Consider the following 17,918-nt stretch of genomic DNA (forward strand, 5'->3'; position numbering starts at 1 on the left):
AGTCAGAACTGACCCATAACTGACTCTCTGGTGGGTTTTCAGAGGCAGTTAACCCTCCGGAGGAGACTGCCCATTCTTCTCCCTCAGAGCACCTGGTGGATTTGAACCACATGCCTTTGGGATTGCAGCACAGCTTCTTACCACTAGGCCACTTTAAATTATTATCTATTGGTGGAGTGATATGTATGTAGATGGTGAAGTTAATGATTTGAGGCAATTATTTGGGAAAATTCTTACATCACACAACGCAAAATGGTGGTTGTTGTTAGGTGCCATCAAGTGGATTTTGACTCAGTGACCCTGTGAACAATGGATCAAAACCTTGCACTATCCCACACCATCCTCCCAATCTCCACCAAGTTCAAGTCCATCTTAGCAGTCACTGTGTCAGTCCATCTCCAGGAGGGTTTTCAGGTCCCTGCTGACCCTCCATTAATCCAAGCAAGGACTGGCCGGCCTTCTTCACAACACACCCAAGGATGAGGTCTCCCGAGTTTGCCTCGAGGGAGCACCCTGGCTGCACGCTTCAATTCTCACGAAGCAATTACAAAATGTAAACATGCACACAGAGGAAACCAGGGTTGGAACTAAATGCTCACAGTGGGCCCGTGAAAGAGTGAGAGCAAGGGGATTTTTTTATATTTATCTAAAATTTAGACATAGTTTAAATCTCCTTCAGTGCAATTAACTGCCTCTGAAAACCCACTCGGAGCAAGAAAAGCCACACCCCCACTACTGATTTCAGCCTCTCCCCTCTGTTGTACATACATCATCTATGTAAAATCTCAAAACCAAATGAAGGGGTAAGATGGGAGGCTAAATCTGCATAAATGAGTGAATTAAAAGCCAATTTCTTCATAAATAAAAAGTCACAATAAAAAATATAACTTTTTTTAAAAGTCCAAAACCAAACCCAGTGATGTTGATTGGAGTCTGACTCATCGCGATCCTCCATCCATCTCCAAGGCTGTAAATGTGCACAGGAAGGGAATGGCCATCTTTCCTTTGCCCATTGGCTTGTGGGTTTGAAGTACTGACTTTTAGGGTCACAGTCTGACACCTTACACACCATGCGTCCAGGGCTCCTTACATCTCTTACAATGTAGATATACTTAAATTACTTTCAGCCCATCCCCATCTTGGGAGGTAGGGGCGTGTCCACCAGCCAAGCCCCCCCACTACCATCAGAACACAGAATGGGTTCCTCCACCTCGCATCCAGAGCGCCGGTCTCCCGAGAGACCTTCTGACTCTTATGTATGAATATCTTTTCCCCTTGAACTGTCTCTCTCTAAAGATGAATGACTGACATCCTCCTCAAAGTCAACCTCAAGGCCCCAGGGGTCCAGAGGCCTCTCCCTCTCCCCACCCCTAGCCCCTCCAATTCCGCTCAGAGCTCAAAGGGCTGCAAGGTGAGAAATGCTCCAGACTTTGCCCAACTAAAAGGGACCCCGAAACGGCACATTCACTGGCATGACTTTGTCTGAAATACACACTCATTCACAAAAGAGCCAGAAAGAATCCCAAATGGCATCACTGATTTGACAGAGGCACTGCTGGGGGTGCGGCTGGCCAGCTTATCAAAATTCCCTTTGACAAAGTTTCTGTAATGGGAATTTTGGAATAAAAAAACTGCATAAATGAGATCCCCAAAATACTAGGCCACGCTAGCCACATGCAGAATGGGGGTTCAGGGGTGCCCCACTCACCCCCGTAGTAGGGCAACCACTTGTAGCGCCGACCCTGGAACTCGCTGTCATCAAACTCCGCGCACTGCTGGGCCCGGAAATCTCGGGCGCCCTCAGGGCAGCTCTGTGGGGAACAGAGGTGAAGGGGGTCCCCTCTATGCCTGGGAGGCAGTCCCCCTGGGGTCCCTCTGTGCCACTGCAGGCCGCCTGTCCCTGGGCTGCACTGTGGGGCCGGCCTGGGGCAGGGATTGGGGAGCTGGGTCGCGGTCACCTCGGTGTGGCAGGACCGGTGGCTGCGGGAGGGGCCCACGCAGCTGGAGCCTCCGTCTCCCCTGTGAGATGAGAGTGAGAGTGAGAGGTCAGCCCCCAGCTTCAGAGAGCGACCCCCATGAACCCCGCCCCACCACAGCTCCTGGGTGTGGCTCCAGTGGGCGCACCTGTGCTCACACATAAACACCACCCCCAACCCGGTTGTTAGAGGCCAGCAGATACTCTGACTCAGTGGCTGTATGTATTACAGGACAGAGCAGAACTACTACCAACCCTACCCCTTACCCCCACCCCGTCCCGGAAGTTACACTCTCCACCACAGAGTGGTAGGAAGATGTACCACAATCTCAAAAGGCACGTGGTTTGAATCCAAGAGCTGCTCCACAGACGAGCAGTCTCTTCCCTGATGATTTACGGCCTCTGAAAATCTGCTGGAGGGTCAGCTATGGTTCAGTTCCCATTCGATGGCACACCACAACAAGAAGCCACGGCCCCAAAGTGTATGAGGTGAAGCTTTATCATCTTTGTGTCCATGGTGCACTTTGTACTTTCTCTAAGACATATCCTTACCATTGTTGTTATGAGGCCTTGGAGTAGCTAGTGACTCATAGCGACCCTATCAACAATAGCTTTGAACCCTGTCCTCTCCTGAGCCAATCTTACTCTAACACATCTACCATCCACCCACCCATTGCCACAGTTATTGTGCCAATCCATTTCCTCCTGGATCTTCCTCTCCTGCACTGTCCCTCCACCCTTCCAAGCATGATGTCCCTCTCCAAGGATGAGTCCCTCCTAGCCTTATGTCCAAGGTATGTGACATGCAGCTTCAAAATCCTAGCCTCCAAGGAGCAGCTTGATTTCATCCTCTCCAGGACAGACTTGTTTGTTCTCTTGGCAGTCCGGGGTATGTTCAGTTCTCTTCTCCAGCAACACAACTTAAAGGCATTGATTCTTCCTCTGTCATTGTTGGTCACTGTCCAGATCTCTGATGCATAGCAAGCAATTGTGAAGACCATGACCTGGATAAGGCACACCTTACTCTCTAGACTGACATTGTCGTTCATTCCTTTCTTCCTATCTCTGGTAACCATCCAAAATTAGTTCTGTGTGTAAACCTTTTCTTTTTATAAAATAGTCTAATACTCCTCCTGTGTGATTTACTGGAGGGTCAGCTATGGGTCGATTCTGACACAACAGCACACAATAACAACTGGAGAGAGCCCCAGTGATGCAATGGGTTAGCACTGGGCTGCTCTTGGACAGGTTAGGTGGCTGGAAACCACTAGCAGCCCTGGCTGAGAAAGGCGGAACCAGTGGGCTCCCGGAAAATGTAAACCCATTACCCTCCAATCTGACTCATACTGTCCCTCTCGTAGTGAACCTCCAAGACAAAGCTGAACAGCCCCATGGGGCTTCCAAAGCTGGCCTACCCAAATCTTCATGGAAGCAGCCAGCCTCATCTTTCTCCCTCGGAGCAGCTGCTGCGCTTGAACCACCAACCTGGGGTTAGCAGCCAAGTGTTTTCATCAGTATGCCACCAAGGCATATTTTGTTTATTACATGTTTAAGTAATTCCACAAACATTCCAGTTTAGGAAACCCTAATGGGGTGGTTTCATTCAGCCACATTGGGATGTGAGAGCTGGAATCCACGAGATGGGATGTAACAGTTTTTAAGGAAGCAGATTGCCAGAGCTTCCTTGCCACCTACTGTTCCCTCCCAACTGTGGAGCTGTTTGGTCAGCTTGCATCTAAGCACTTAATTGCTGAGCCACCAAGGGTGTCCTTTAATTCTCCTTCTGGTTCTGGGTTGCTATCGGGTTAGAACTCGCTTATAACTGACTCTCTGGTGGGTCTCCAGGGCTGTAAATCAAACAGGAAGAGACTGAGTATCTTTCTCCCAAGATGTCCATGGTGGCTTTGAACCAAGAAGCTTGACCTTTGGATTAACAATACAACTCCCTCTGACCATGCCACCAGAGCTCCCTTTTAAGTCTCCTTAAATAGCTATACTTCACCCCACATTTATACTTAGGGAAAGTGAGACTTACAAGCCTATGCTGGAGTCTAACTCCGAGCCTGGCTGCACATTCCCCAGGATCCCTCAACAGTACCTGTCCTTAGCGATGAAGCTTCTCACCTGTTTCTCATTTATTTCAGAACTGACTCATAGCTGACCCTCCAGCAGGTTCCCTGAGGCTGTAACTCTCACAGGAAGTGACTGCCCATCCTTCTCTCGTCAAGCAGCCAATGAATTCGAACGACCTGCTATGGGGCTGGCTGTGTAGATGCTATATATACACTATATACTCATCTGGTAACTTTATTCTGCAACTGCATAAATAAATGAGTGTAATAACCTGTCTTCCTCCTCACCCAGGTTCTCCTGAACAACGCGCTAACAAGCCCACCTCCATCTGGGCAAGTTTCTCACACCTGTGCCCTGCCCCTCCACCACACCCGGCGGAGTGGGGGTTTAACGAGCCAAAGTCAGGAGCCGCCCCCACCTGGCAAAGTGGCTGAGGGCAAAGAAACCGCAGGAGTGAAGAGGTGTCAGCTGAAGAGTCTTCACACGTGCAGCAAGGGTTCACACGGCCTGCCCTGTTCCAGGTGAGGCATTAGCTGCTACGGATGGGGGATGAGTGAAGTAGATTCAAACTCATTGTAGTTACTCAGAACCGACTCATAGCTGACCCTACAGATTTTGGGGAGACTGTAAAGCGTACAGAAGATGGCCCATCTTTTTCCTGAGGAGCACCTGATGGGTTAGAACGACCTTTGGGTTCTCAGCGCAACTTTTTCCTGGCGACATCACCAGAACTCCCTCTAAAACACTGTGCGTGGTTGGAATCAGGTTGTAAATCTACAGGAAATTATTTCATTCCAACTACACCACGAAAGCTAGGGTGTATTTGTTGCATTGGGGAGCCCTCCTCACCTGTGATCCCTTGTCCAGCCCAGAGGTCGGCCTGTTCTGGCACCTGCCCCCTTTTTACTAACTATATGGTTTTGTGCCATCAAGTCAGAGCTGACTCACAGCTGACTCTCCAGCAGGTTTTCAGAGGCAGCAGTCATAAGAGAAGACTGCCTATCTTTCTGAGTAGCTGGTGGTTTTGAACCACCTGCCTTTGAGTTGGCAGCACAACTCCTTACCCACTAGGTTACGCCTGTTTTCAAGTCTCATACCTCCAGGAGTAGCAGGGGCGTTCCCGGAAGCTGATGCCCCCTCCGCAGGTCCGGCTGCAGGGGCTCCACTGGCTCCAGGGGCCCCAAACGTCATTCTGCCGCTGTTGCCGCCTCACCTTTAGGGCCTGGAGAAGATGTAGCATTGTAGCCTCCACTGGACTCTCTGTGAGGACACTCTGGGGGTTCACTGGGGCACCCCCAGTCTAAAAACTTTCATTCAAGGAGCCTGGGATTCAAGAAGCCTGGGATTCTGCCAACCCAAGCTAGCTCTTCAGAACTCCGCAGTTATCAGCAGGAACATCAAAACACATTCAAGATCCAAATGTAGCAAGTTGCTCACCATAGAGGTGAGAGCCAGGTGTATTCTAAAAGAGGTGAGGCACCTGGCGAGGGCTGGCATTCTAGGGCCCAGCATCTGGGGGTCAAGACTGATCTAGGGGGCAGTCATGTTGTCAAGTTAATTCTGACTCACAAGGACAACGACCATACAGGACAGGGTGGAGCTGCCCCAGAGAGCTTCAGAGGCCGTAAATCTTTACGGAAACAGGCTGCCAAACACTTATTCAGTCTTGTTTCACAAAAGAGCCCAGAACCTTGAATCAGAACAAACTGCAGGAAACGCTGAACCACACACAACCCAGGAGCAAGAGCTGGCCAGACCAAGAATCTTCACCCTCACCCCCTCTTTTTTTTTTTTTAAATAATCTAATCCATCAGTTCAAACTGGGACAAAAATCTCCAGGTTTTGAAAACCAGTGAACCAGAACTATCAACATGTTCCCTCAATGAAATTTAAACTGAAATGTATTTGGCTCAACTTCCTGTTTGTTTCAAAAGGGGAGAAACTGTATTTGTAGGGGAGGGGCTGCTTTCTCAAAGAAAAGCAGGGATCCAGGCTTGGATTCCAGCACCCCCAGCCCCAAATCCTCAGCATGTTACAGGTATTTGGGTTGCAGGCCACAGGGGAACTGGCCTCGTTACAATTATCCTTGCACCATGGTCTGCTTGGCTGTCCGTCTGGGCTCCAAACCCACATCCCCCGGCACCACACTGGGCTTACTGTGTGGCCAAGGGAGTCCCTATCAGAAACACATCCTAGCTGAATCTTCTCAGGAAGATTTGACACCTTACAGCTGGTATCAGAAATTCACATTCAACAGCATATTCTCCCATGTAAACCTCAGAATAAGCTGAAGTTTCCCATTATATGGATAAGAAAACTGAGGTACAGAGAGGAAGCCACAGAGAAACCCGGCTCGCGAGCCAGTGTGTGGCGTTGAAAGGTAGAGAGACAACTGGTCAAACACAGGGACTCCCCCCCCCCCCCAGGCATACTTGAAGGCCCTAGAGGAACCTCGCTTCTTGTGCCCGGCAGCTCAGGCCCAGGCATCCACATGTGGGGCCTTCCCGTGGGCAGAGCAGACCTGCCTGCTCCTGGACTTCCATCCACTCCACCGCCACTGCCTCTCAGAAAAGCAAACACCAGGCAGGCACCTCTGTAATTACCAAAGCCATGAACCGCACCATTGTGTGAAGAAGCCATAATGAGCCAGTCCATTCCAGCCTCACCTGGGCCTGTCCTCACCTGCCTCACATAGCTCTTAGCTTTCAGACTGAGAAGAAAGAAACACTGCACCTCACCCATTCTCTTCCAGCTCCCACCTGGAGCAATGCAGGAGCCCCTTTTCCTGCTTGAGTGGTTTCCAGGGAATCCTCCCATTGTGCACAGGCTGTATGAGTAGGGGAGGAGGGTATGTGCAGATGGGGACTCCTGGTCTACCTCCTCTGTCAGCATCACCCTGACCACCCTGAGGGAGAGAAGCCAGGGACTGCATCCTTTTGCCTTCTACTCTTTCTCTCTCCTCTCTCTCTGTTTCTCTCTTGTCTATTCCGTCTCTGTAACGTCTCTCTCAGCACCAAAAGGTCTCCTGAGAAGGTTCTAGGTAAAGAGAATAAAGAACCACAGACAGATATCAGGAGGTGGCCGACTATGAGCAGGGCCGTGTGCCCTCCACCTGGGTGGGGGGTGAAGAACTCACAGCCTGGGCCATGCCCAGCCTCATCGAGGCTCACGGACTTTGAGGAGGAGGCAGCGGAGGGCCAAGGCCCCTCAGATGTGAGCTCCCTCAGGTGTGAGCTCCCTTAGGGGCTCACAGGACCCAGGACACCTGTAAACCTTGACTCATCTCATCCGCACAAGCTAACCCTCCAGTGAAAGGGATTTGAAAATTAATGGTTTGCTAACGGTCACACCGCTGTTTCGAGGTGGTCAGGGGATTCGTTCTGAAGTCTCAGCACTCTCACCTGGGCCCTGCACCTTGGCACCAGCATTCATGCAGCAGGGGCACCTGCAGGAAGCACACCTCAAAGGACCTGCAGTGGGGGTGACCTGACGGAGGAGGTAGCCCAGCGCGCTGTGACCCACACTGGATCTGGGGGGCCTGCAGAGGAATGGCCGCTGTCCAAACCTAAGAGCCCTGGTCCAGGGAGCCCTTCTCATCCTCCTAGACTCACTTTCACAGAGGCAGCATGTCCACTGCTGACCTCACAGTGACAGCTCTGACCCTCATTCAGGGTACTTCTCTTTCCCCTCCTACTTGCCTCTCAGGTGGGTGGGCAGGGCTGTGGGCCTCACAGTGGACAGCACCTCAGGGACAGCTGGTGGCCTGGATGTACTGACACCTGTTTCTGCAGACCTTCACTCACCAAAGGTCAGCTGTCCTGCCATCTAGAAGATTCCACGTGGTTTTTACGTGTGTGTGTGTTGGGGGGATTGCACTGGGTGGCACAGCACCCTCGGTGTCCTAGCGTTGAGCTGAAAGCCCATCTGGTGACCTGGTCGTGGGAGCTGTGCTGCTAACCCAAAGGCTGCGCCTCCTGGTGGACGGAATCCGCTAGCAGCTGCGAGGGAGATGGCTGGTCTCCTCCCCTGCAATTTACAGCTTTGGAAACCCAGTGGAAGGGCGGCTATGGGTCGGTTCTAACTCAATGGCAATGTGTTTTTAGTTTTGTACTTTGTAAACCTTCAACCAAATCAAATAAAGACAAAAGAAAACCTCTGCGGAGCCCATATTTGGGGCTCCTGTTAAAAAGAGCTACTCATTCGGCTCACCAGTGGCTTCCTGTGTGCACTCCGTATTTTCATTCCTGTATACCCATCTATATTTTCATCAACGCAATAGTCACTGGCCATATGTGGCAATATAAATACATTAAAATAAAATAAAATAAAACAAAACTTAAAACTCCATCTGTCAGTTGCACCAGCCACCTTTCAAACACTCAGTAGCCACAGGACCTGCTAGTTGTCTTACTGGATTCCCTGTGGGAGCAGCAATGACTCGAACCCCAAAGTTGCAGGCCCATGCATAGCGCAGCTGAGAGGACAGCCACGTTTGGTGTAGGTGGGACATTTTGGTTGTTCTCAACATCGCCTCCACCTACCCCTGGAAGACCACATGGGAAGGTGGTCTGAACACAGCCCAGCTCCAAGGAGTGGGGTGGAGGGAGGTGGGAGGTTACTACTCCTGCAGCTCATGTATCCAGAGACCAGACTCAAAACTCAGGGCACCTTGATCAGATCGGCTTCAATGCCGGCACTCCTTTCAGGGCTGAGGGCTCCCCTTTCTCCTCTCCCCTCTCCTCCCCATCTTCCATCTTCCCCAGGGTTGTCCCGCCCCTAGGATATTGCTGCCACCAGCCCCAACCAGTACAGGGTGCTTCTCCTTCGTCCCCTGCCTCCAAGGTCCCCTCTGGATTATCGTCCCCATATCTCCCCGCCCCCAGCTCACAAGGCCCTTCTACCTCTCCTCCGCCCCCCTCCCCAAGCCCTCCAGAGATCAGGAAGAGCCACACCCACCGAGGACACCAGCGACAGAGACAGCAGCAGGGACACGAACAGGAGCAGCTGCTGCATCTTCTGTAGGAGAGAAAGAGAGCAGGGGGCCCAGGGTGGGCCGGTGACGCCTGTCCTGAGCGCAGGGATGGTGCGTGGCACTCTTCCAGTTGCCCACGGTGGCCCGGAGACCCGCAGAGAGCTGGAGGGAACACAGTGCCCACAGCAGCTGTGTAACTCACAAAGGTGGGGGGAGGGGGAATGCCCATCCACAGCTGGCAGAAATCCAGGAACAGCTTGTTTCTATGTTTCAGAGGGAAAGGGGGACAATTAAAAAGATGTCTGCTGTTGAAAACTAAGAGTTCAGGTTCAAAGGAGTCAGATTTGCATTATTTTTTTATTCCGTAAGCGATTCCTTTATAAATAGCCATTAGTGTTGACTTCCACACCAGGGAGCATTTCTCAGCAGGGGGGGATGCACCACGTAATCTCTGGGGATGCAGCAAACGTGGAGTGTGCATGTCGAGGCTTGTGTAGTGTGGTTGTGCATGTGTGCATTGCAGTTTGTGCGGTAGGTGCGTGCGATGTGTGGGCATGCTGGGCGTGTGCGCAGACACGTGGGGGGCTGTGCAGTATTGTGAACCGTATGCGTTATTCATGCGTATCCGTCTGTATGCAGTGTGGTGCATGGAAGCTCAGTGTTGTGCAATGTGTGCGCGCATGCGAGCCAGTGCGTGTGCGACGAGCGCAGTGCAAGCTTCGGGGGAAGTGTGGTCCACACCTCTTCGTGTGTGAAGGAGGTGTGCCCGTGCGTGCACGCCACCGTCGGGGAGAATGACCTAGACGCTGCGCTGCTCGAGTGAAACGTTAAATAAGCTAGTCTACTAACTGGTAGGCTTGAATTTAAAAATCGAATTTCAGTACCGTTCTCTTTCATCTTTTCAAATCATTTGATGAATTCGGTTTATAAGGATAAAACTAAGCACACATACGCCCTTCAGCCAAATGCAACCTGGCACCTTTCGCCACGCACAGACTCGTTAGAGGGTGCAGAGCGACCGAGCCATTGCCACACATTCAAATCAAGACTGCTGCTATGAGCAGAGGTGAGGGAGGTGGGGAGGTTCCGCGCAGCCCTGAGGAGGACGCTGGCAGCACCGACGGAGGGGTATTCTAGGGCTAAAGGTTAAGCACGAGACGGAGACGTGCGTTTAGGGAGGGTGAACAGACTCAAGAAAGGGCCAGAGGAAAGAACACTGGTGATGACACAGTTGCGACTAATCTGGCCACCGCTCTGCAGTTGTCACTGGACCACCATCACCATGACCAAAGCTGCGATTCCAAAGTCCCAAGAACCGGAAAGCTCTGCTTCTCACAGACAGAAGAGTGCTTTGGTGATAAAAAACAACAGCAATCTGTTGGCCCCCTGTGTCAGCGTGGGTCACGGTCCTGGCCCTAGGACGCACAGAGCAGGCAGGGAGCATGGAGACGTGGCGAGTGGGGCGCACGCTGAGCGGGGCGCTCTTTTCGGCGGGCAGCTTGCCTGGTTCGCCCCTCCTGCGGTTCCGACCTGTCGGGCGCTGCAGCCCCACGGTCCCCGACGGACCCCTTGTCCTCAGAACGACGCCCTGCCCGCGTGGCCCCACCGGGGCGCCCGCCGCGCTGCAGGCTCCACTCTGCCCGGAGGACGCGCGGGGCCCGGGGCTGCGGGCCGGGCCGGGTCCCACTGGAGGCGCGCAGGTTCTGGCGCCCCAAGCCCTGACCCGGGCAGTTCCGGGAGCGGAAGCCGGGTCTCCACCGCCGGAGCAGCGGTTGAAGGGCGAGGAGGAGGCGCCCTCCGAGCCCTGCGCTCCGAACCACGAGCGCCGCCCACCCGGCCGGGGAGCAGCACGTAGCCCGCCCGCCCTGCGCCCACCTCCGCCGCGCCCTCCCCGCAGCTGGCCCGGCACGTCCGTGCAGATGCTTCGGGGGTGCCGAGCTCCAGTCCCCCCGTCCTACCTGTCCCCGGGAGCGCAGCCACCCGCGCCCGTCCCTGCTCACGCCGGAGCGAAGGCTGGACGTTCCCTCCCCACCCATGGCTGGTTCCTGCCCCGCCCCAGCACCCCCAGGCAGCCTCCGACACCCTCCCTGGACTGGTGGGTGGGCACTAGCCTGTGGAAAGGCCCCTTCGGTGACCAAGACCTCCACCGCCTGGAGTGGACACCATGTTGGGGCTGCTCCTCCTCGAACCAACCTTTCTTGGGCCGGCACCCTCCCTGGCGCAACCATCCTGTGCCAAAATTTTTCTGCTCCCGGCCACCCTCCCAAGGCCCCTTACACACAACTCCCCTCCGCATCCGACCGCCTCCTTCCCCGCTCCTCCAGCCTGGACCTCAGACACTACGGAGTTCCCATCTTACCTCCAGTTAGCTTTCTCCACTTCCTAGAATGCGCTCTTCCAGTCGCTTCTACCTCACAAACTCCTACTCATCTGGCAAACCTCAAATGTCACCTCCTCCGTGAAGCCTTCCTGGACGCGGCCCAGGCCAAGCAAACTGGTGCTTCCCTGGGCTGTCCCCTCAGTCCCCGCTGTAGTTCTCAGAGTCACCGCACAGTGCGGGTCAGTCTTCCTTCTCCCTGATCCCGTGGTGAAGTGGGGAGGTCCCTGAAGATAAGAGCCTTATTTAACATACAAAAAATGTCTTCTAGCCTTGATTATGACAGGAGTTTCACCAAGTGTGACAAATTTTATTTCCTTTCCTGGCTGCCCCTTAACTAAGCTATGCCAGGCCTACCAACACAATTTTGGAACTGGAAATTCACCTATCCCTCGGGGAAATGGCACTGGGCCTGACACACAGGGGAAGGGGTGAGAGGAAGAGGGTCACAAACGCTGGCATCCTTCCCCCCCACCAGCATGACCAGTTCCCTCAGTACGTGTGAAAACTGGGGTGCCATGACCAGCTCCCTCAGTATGTGTGAAAACTGGGGTGTGCATGCTTGCTCAAACTTAAACACTTAAAAGTCCAGGCCCGTTTCTGACCTGGGAAGAGAAGAGCCGCTACAGCTGTGTAGCTTGAGCCTCTGGGGAGTCTTGGGGATTTTAAGGCAAAGAGAAAGCTTAACAGAGTAAGGGGAGTGGAGTGACCCCAGAACCTCCGTAGAAAAGGAAAATTAAAAAAAAAAAAAAAAAAGGAAAATTGTTTCTTCTGTTTAGAAAGCCCCGCCCCTGCCCCTCAGTCCTGACTTGAGGTTGGTCAAAGGTTCTTTGCTCCGTGGGGGGAGGTTTTCCAGTTGTGGGGTGGGGAATGGTGGGTGAGGAATGGGATTGAGGGGAGGGGGAGGAAAGTCGGGGCTGCTGGGTGGCAGAGACCCAAGGAATTTACCTTCCCTTTTGCTCCAGTTCTCCCTCTGATGCCTTCTCAGATTCCCAGACCCACAGTTTCTTTCTTTGTTTTTATTTTCTTATTGTTGAGAATATATACACAGCAAAACACACATCAATTCAACAATTTCTACACATAAGATATCGTGGCATTGGTTACATTCTTCGAGGCATGCAACCATTCTCTCCTTTTCGGATTTGTTTCTCCATCAACATCACTTTTCTGGGACATCTTGTCAGGAGGTTCAAGTCCTTGGATCACGCTGGGAGAGGTGGAGGGGTCATCAAAAGATAGGTGTTAGGCCTAGACCAAGGTCAAAGTGGAGAATAATACCACATGTCAACAAAAGGCCTCACCCACCTGGCTGAACCACAACAGAATGTCCCCCCCTTCCTTCCCTGAAGACCCTGCTATAAAAACCTGCCCCAAACCACCTTGGATGCAGGTCCCCTGGTCTCAGTCTCCAGACCAAGGAACCTCGACCTGGAGCCCCCTAGAGTCCACAACCTAACAAGAGGAAGACACTCAACAAGATGGATTGACACAATGACTTTTTTTTCCCATTTGAAAACAATTTATTGCCTTCTCCCAAAGTTTTGTAGATTTACACACATAAAAAAGAACCAAAATTTACAGATCGCTCAGTTCAGACTGAGGATCAGAAGTGAAAACTTGGGCCTCCATGGCGGCTGGCTGGCAATGCACCCGTTTGCCAGCAGATTATGTCCCAACACCATTGAAAAGAGGTTCCCCCAAATTCATATTAATGTTTCCAAGAGATGCATTCTTTATTCCTTATGCACCATCACATGTGGGTCAAGTCACTGGAATGGCAGACGTTGATTTGGTTTTTTGTTTTGTCCTCTTGCTATAAAAAAATGAAACAATTCATTTCTGAAAAATAAATTGGTCAAAAAATTCATTTTGTTCTGCTTTTACTTTACACAGGGCTTCATATTCAACTCCATACCTTTCTAGCTGCATTTTCTCTTCTGCAATTAGTGCTTGAGGTTGTTGTTGCTGGACTTCTCTCTGCTTTGTTATAGATTTGAGCAAGTTCTGGGCATCGATGACCTTCATCTTCTCATTTTCTGCTTTTGTTGCCAGTTGGTCAACAAGCCCAGTGAAACCACCAACTATTTTTTTGAAACTGGCTGATTTTGTCCACAAAGTCCTTGCATTCTTCTTGAAGCTCTCTGGTCTGCTGGGTGACCTCTGGGTCCAGCACCTGCAGCTTGCTTAGGTCATCGAAGTGCAGCCCTGCCTCACCCAGGATGTCCTTGGCCATAGCTGCAGGCCGGAGGACCATGCCGTGGTCCAGGCTGACGTCTGCGGCAGCTTCAATCTCTGGACAGCAGTACTTGAACTCCCTGCATCTCCCCGCTGGTACCTCAGCTCCAAGGCCTGTTTACCCGTGACTTCACTGCCTGACACCAGAAGCACTTCCATCGACACAATGACTCTAGCTCAGCTGAGTGTGAGGTGTTGGAGACCGTGAGGATGGCGCCGGGTGGGGTGAGGTTCCGATCTGTTGCTCATCTGTTGTTCAGAGGCACTGTGACTCATGGAGGACTCGGTGACGCCTCACAACAACAACAAAGCAAGTTTCAGGAGTTCATCCAACATTCTCAGCTCCAGGAGGTATAGGTTCCCTGAGAATTTCACAGTCTGCACTGCATTCTCCCCACCCCACTTTGCATTGGGATTATTCCGTAAACTCGTTGACGAAAATATTCAGTAATTGGGCACTGGCAAGTTCTTCGGTTCTTGTGGCAGCAGAGACAGCTGTTCAAGGAGGCAGTAGGCAGTAAGGTCTTACCTTCTTTGTGTTCCTGAGTCTCCTTCCTCCCTTGCTTCAGGCAAATAGAGATCAGTTGTGCCCTTAGATGGTCTTGCAAGCTTTAAGATCCTGTTAGGTTCCACTGAGGCCAGTATGACTCCTAGTGAGTCTATGAACAATGGATCTGAATCCTGTCCCATCCCGTGCCATCTTCTCCATCTCTGATAAAATCAAGCCCATTGCAGCAGTCACCATCTCCTTGAGGAATCTTCCTGTCTTCACTTCCTTTCTTCACTGACCCTCCACCCTTCTAATCCTGATGTCCTTTTCCAAGGAATGGCCTCTCCTAGCAGCATGATCAGACTATGAGAGGTGAAGCTGTGCCACCTTGACCAAGGAGCATCCGGGCTGCACCTTTTCCGAGACATATTTCTTCATTTTCTTGGTACTACATAATGAACTAAGAGGGACAGAAGTACTAAACTTGTTATTAGGACAATTAACGGGGATCAAACCCATGATTTCTCAGCTCTCACCCTAACTGCAAAACAAAAGTCCTAAAGTTGAGGCGGGAGAACCCACACATGGTGCTTGGTGGGAAAGCTTGGACCCACCATCTGGCCTCCACCAGTTACAGGCCTGGGCGATTACTTTTTGCCATCATCTGGTATAACTTTTTGCTATCTTCTGGGGATATGGTGAGCACAGCACCTAACAGCATGGTTTAGAAAGGAAATTCCACAAAAGAAGATTAAGGCTCTCATTTTCTTGTAAACGCCACTCATTGTCTCCATCACAGACCTCCTTCCGTGTGGGGCCAGGGTCAGCTCTTCGAGGCAAACTGGCCTGGTTGCTCCTGGCTCTCACTGTGTGTGCACTTGGGCATGTCCCATAGCCACCTCATGTAGAGGGTGACTGAGTAGAGAAACAATTGACTTCCATAAAGCTCCTACCAGGTAGGGGTCAATGATAGAATCTCCATTAAGATGAAGACTAGGACTCAACTCGTAGATGGTGTATCTTAAGCATGACCATCATTGATTGATCTTTCAGTGGAACTTGCTCGTTGTTACAATGCTAAACATATTTCAGGCAGAGCTTCAAGACTAAGATAAATTTGGTATAAAGGTTTACAATCTACTAAAAACTCTATAGATCACTGTAGTGTCAAGAGTTTATTGTTCAAAATGGCTTTTCTACCCTTGACCCTGACTTTGCCACATGAATGGATGGGATCATACAAATAGAGAGTGTTGGCCTATGCACAGGGGGATTGGCTCATCTCATCACTCCACTAGGTTTAAATCAAGCAGTTTCAGTGGCAGAAATTGAGAATCTCAACACCAAGAAGAGGAAGCAGCCTACATCCTTTGGGGCCAGAGATTCCTGAGCCAGCCACACCTGGATCAAGACAAGAGGAAAAGGAGTCTCAGCAGAGAACCAGAGACTGACATGAAACATAAACTTCTTTGGACTGCTGCACCACAGAGCCAGAGCCAGAGGCCTTTACCCAAGCTTGGGATGAAAGGAACTTTATAACACTGACATAACTGAGATTGAAGGTCAAAGGGCCTGTGCCCATGTTTGAGAAACTGTCTGGACTAAGGGACTGTATCCTGCTACCAACCTGAATTATAGCCTGTTAACTTCCCTGATAAACCCCATAACCCTGAGTATGGTTCTGTGAAGTCTGTGTAGCCGTTGCAATGGATTTCAGACTCAGTAAAGCAGTAATACTGATGTTGGAATTAGTAGAAATAGGTGCATGGAAGAAGTGGCATCCACTTCCTAAACAAAATGCCTCTGGAAACTCCATGAACTTTGAGAAACGATAGTTATAGAAAGGCTTCAGGTCTTTTGTTCATAGAGTTACAATGAGTCGTGCTCAACTATAAGACAATCAACAGCAATAGGTGCATGGGAGACCATGTCTGACTGTAGGAATCAGTTTTGTACTGTGGTTGTTGTTTATGGGGACAGTTCCCCTTTGTGGAGTTGATAGAAGTCAGAGTCAGTTGTTCTCTTCTTTATAATTACAGTGGTCTGATCCACAATGGATGGTTGTGATGGAGCAGGGCCAATAGTGATTCTTTCTCTGGTGCAGAGAACAGGGCTGGGAGAGAAACAGCCAGCAAGGTGCTGAGTAGTAATCTTTCCTGCCTGCCCCACGCTGCCTCCATGGATACCCTACATTATGATCAGCAATTCAAGTCCAGATCAGAGCCAAAGCCACAAAATAAGTGAGGCAGATATTTTTGTCTGGTTAGTTTGAGGTGAAGGCTGGAGAGATGGCAAGACAATTTCCCCAGAGCTCTGGCCTTCCAGGATCCTCCCCCTCCAGGAAGCTTTCTCATAAGTGGCCCGTTGGTGCTTCATGCTGCCCAGATTTGCCCTACGCACATTCAATCTACTGCAGTGACCCGTTTGCCTCCTCCCTCCAAACAGTGAGTGCTTCATCTTTGTACCCTGCACCAGAGTCTGAGGGGGCCTGATGGGGAAGTTTCAAGGTGTGCAGGGGAAAGCCTAGTTGATTCACAGCTTTTAGCTGCTACCTCAGGTCTATACCTGAGGGCCCCGCCTGCACCTGTTCCTGACACTCCTTAGTCTCTCAGGCATTTCTTCTAATCCCATTGTGGTGTCTGCTTCTCAGGGGACCCAAGCAGACACACACAGGGTTCTTGGCTACAAACCAGAAAGGGATTAAACAGAAAAGTCCCTTAGAAGAAGGCCACTGAGACAGGATGACTGGAGCATCAGGCCAGAAAGGGGCCAGAGCTTCCATCAAGGTCTTCAGTCATGGCCCAGAAACAGTTCTGATTAGAACCTGTCCCAATGGACATGGTCTGCTGTCTCCATCACTTGAAGCAGGCTGGACTAGACTCTTGCCACTCACAGACAAACGTCCTTAACCATCCTTTGAGACTTAAATACAGCAGGAACATGCCTGCACCCTGACTTCCAGGGCCTGGGCAAAGTACAGTTGATATCTGGGTTAAGAATGTCCAAAGGCTCAATATTAAGAAGATAAAGATTCTCACCAGTGGGCCAACTGGCAGCATCAGGTTGGATGGTGAAGAGACTGAGATTATTAACAGCTTTAGTTTGATTGGCTCCATGGTCAACACTCTTGGCACTAGCATCCAGGAAATTAAAAGGCATACTGCGATGGGAAAGTCTTCTATTAGGAAGGTCTCCAAAGTACTGAAGAGCAATGGTGTCACTCTGGAGACTAAGGTGCACCTGACACAGGCCATGGTCTTTGCAATTACTTGCTATGCATCAGAGAGTTGGACAGTGACTAGGGAGGATAGAAGGAGAATTGACATCTTTGAGCTGTGGTGTTGGAGAAGAGAATTGAATATACCATAGACTGCTAAGAAAACAAACAGGTTCATCCTGGGGAGGGTTAAACCAGGCTGCTTCTTGGAGGCAAAGATTCTGAAGCTTCGTCTGACATACTCTGGGACCAGTCCTTGGAGAAGGACATCATGCTTGGGAGGGGGGAGGGATAGCACAAGAGAGCACCTCTCTGAGGTGGATTGATTCAGTGACTGGGGTAATGGGGGTAAGTGTGTTGGAGACGGTGAGATTGGCAAAGGATAGAGCAGGATTTAGGGCTATTGTGCATAGGGTCGCTATGAGTTGCCAGAGACTTGACAGCACACAGCAACAACAAATAAAAATTGCCAAAAGCCATGAGGCATTTGATTATTTGTGGTAAGCATGTGAGTTACCTTTAATGGTTAATAACACATTCACAACTTCATGAAAACAAGGGCTGCCTCGGATCAGT

At 51.0% G+C, this 17,918-nt stretch overlaps 2 protein-coding genes and 1 pseudogene across 2 annotated transcripts in view; 1 reads left to right on the top strand and 2 right to left on the bottom strand.

Moving 5' to 3' along the window:
- PAPLN (papilin, proteoglycan-like sulfated glycoprotein) overlaps positions 1-9,061 on the bottom strand; it is a 37,482-nt gene extending 28,421 nt beyond the window's left edge. The window contains exons 1-4 of the mRNA XM_006884790.1: positions 9,005-9,061; positions 5,146-5,270; positions 1,959-2,019; positions 1,709-1,811 (exon numbers count right to left, since the gene is read on the bottom strand). Of these exons, the coding sequence (XP_006884852.1) occupies positions 1,709-1,811; positions 1,959-2,019; positions 5,146-5,270; positions 9,005-9,061 (346 nt within the window). The remainder of the gene's footprint in view (positions 1-1,708; positions 1,812-1,958; positions 2,020-5,145; positions 5,271-9,004) is intronic.
- A 1,401-nt stretch (positions 9,062-10,462) lies between these two features.
- Positions 10,463-11,389, top strand: LOC102844437 (proline-rich protein 2-like). The gene has a single exon (XM_006884791.1). The coding sequence runs from the start codon at positions 10,463-10,465 to the stop codon at positions 11,387-11,389; it is 927 nt and encodes a 308-aa protein (XP_006884853.1).
- A 1,844-nt stretch (positions 11,390-13,233) lies between these two features.
- Positions 13,234-13,633, bottom strand: LOC102858031 (annotated as a pseudogene).
- Positions 13,634-17,918: the final 4,285 nt, after the last annotated feature.

This window comes from Elephantulus edwardii, unplaced genomic scaffold, assembly GCF_000299155.1.
Source record: "Elephantulus edwardii isolate Elephantulus edwardi_28Jun2011 unplaced genomic scaffold, EleEdw1.0 scaffold00037, whole genome shotgun sequence".
Taxonomy (NCBI): Eukaryota; Metazoa; Chordata; class Mammalia; order Macroscelidea; family Macroscelididae; genus Elephantulus; species Elephantulus edwardii.

Excerpts from the sequence above, each read along its gene's own strand:
- LOC102844437 (XM_006884791.1), top strand. The coding sequence starts at position 10,463 with ATGGAGACGTGGCGAGTGGGGCGCACGCTGAGCGGGGCGCTCTTTTCG.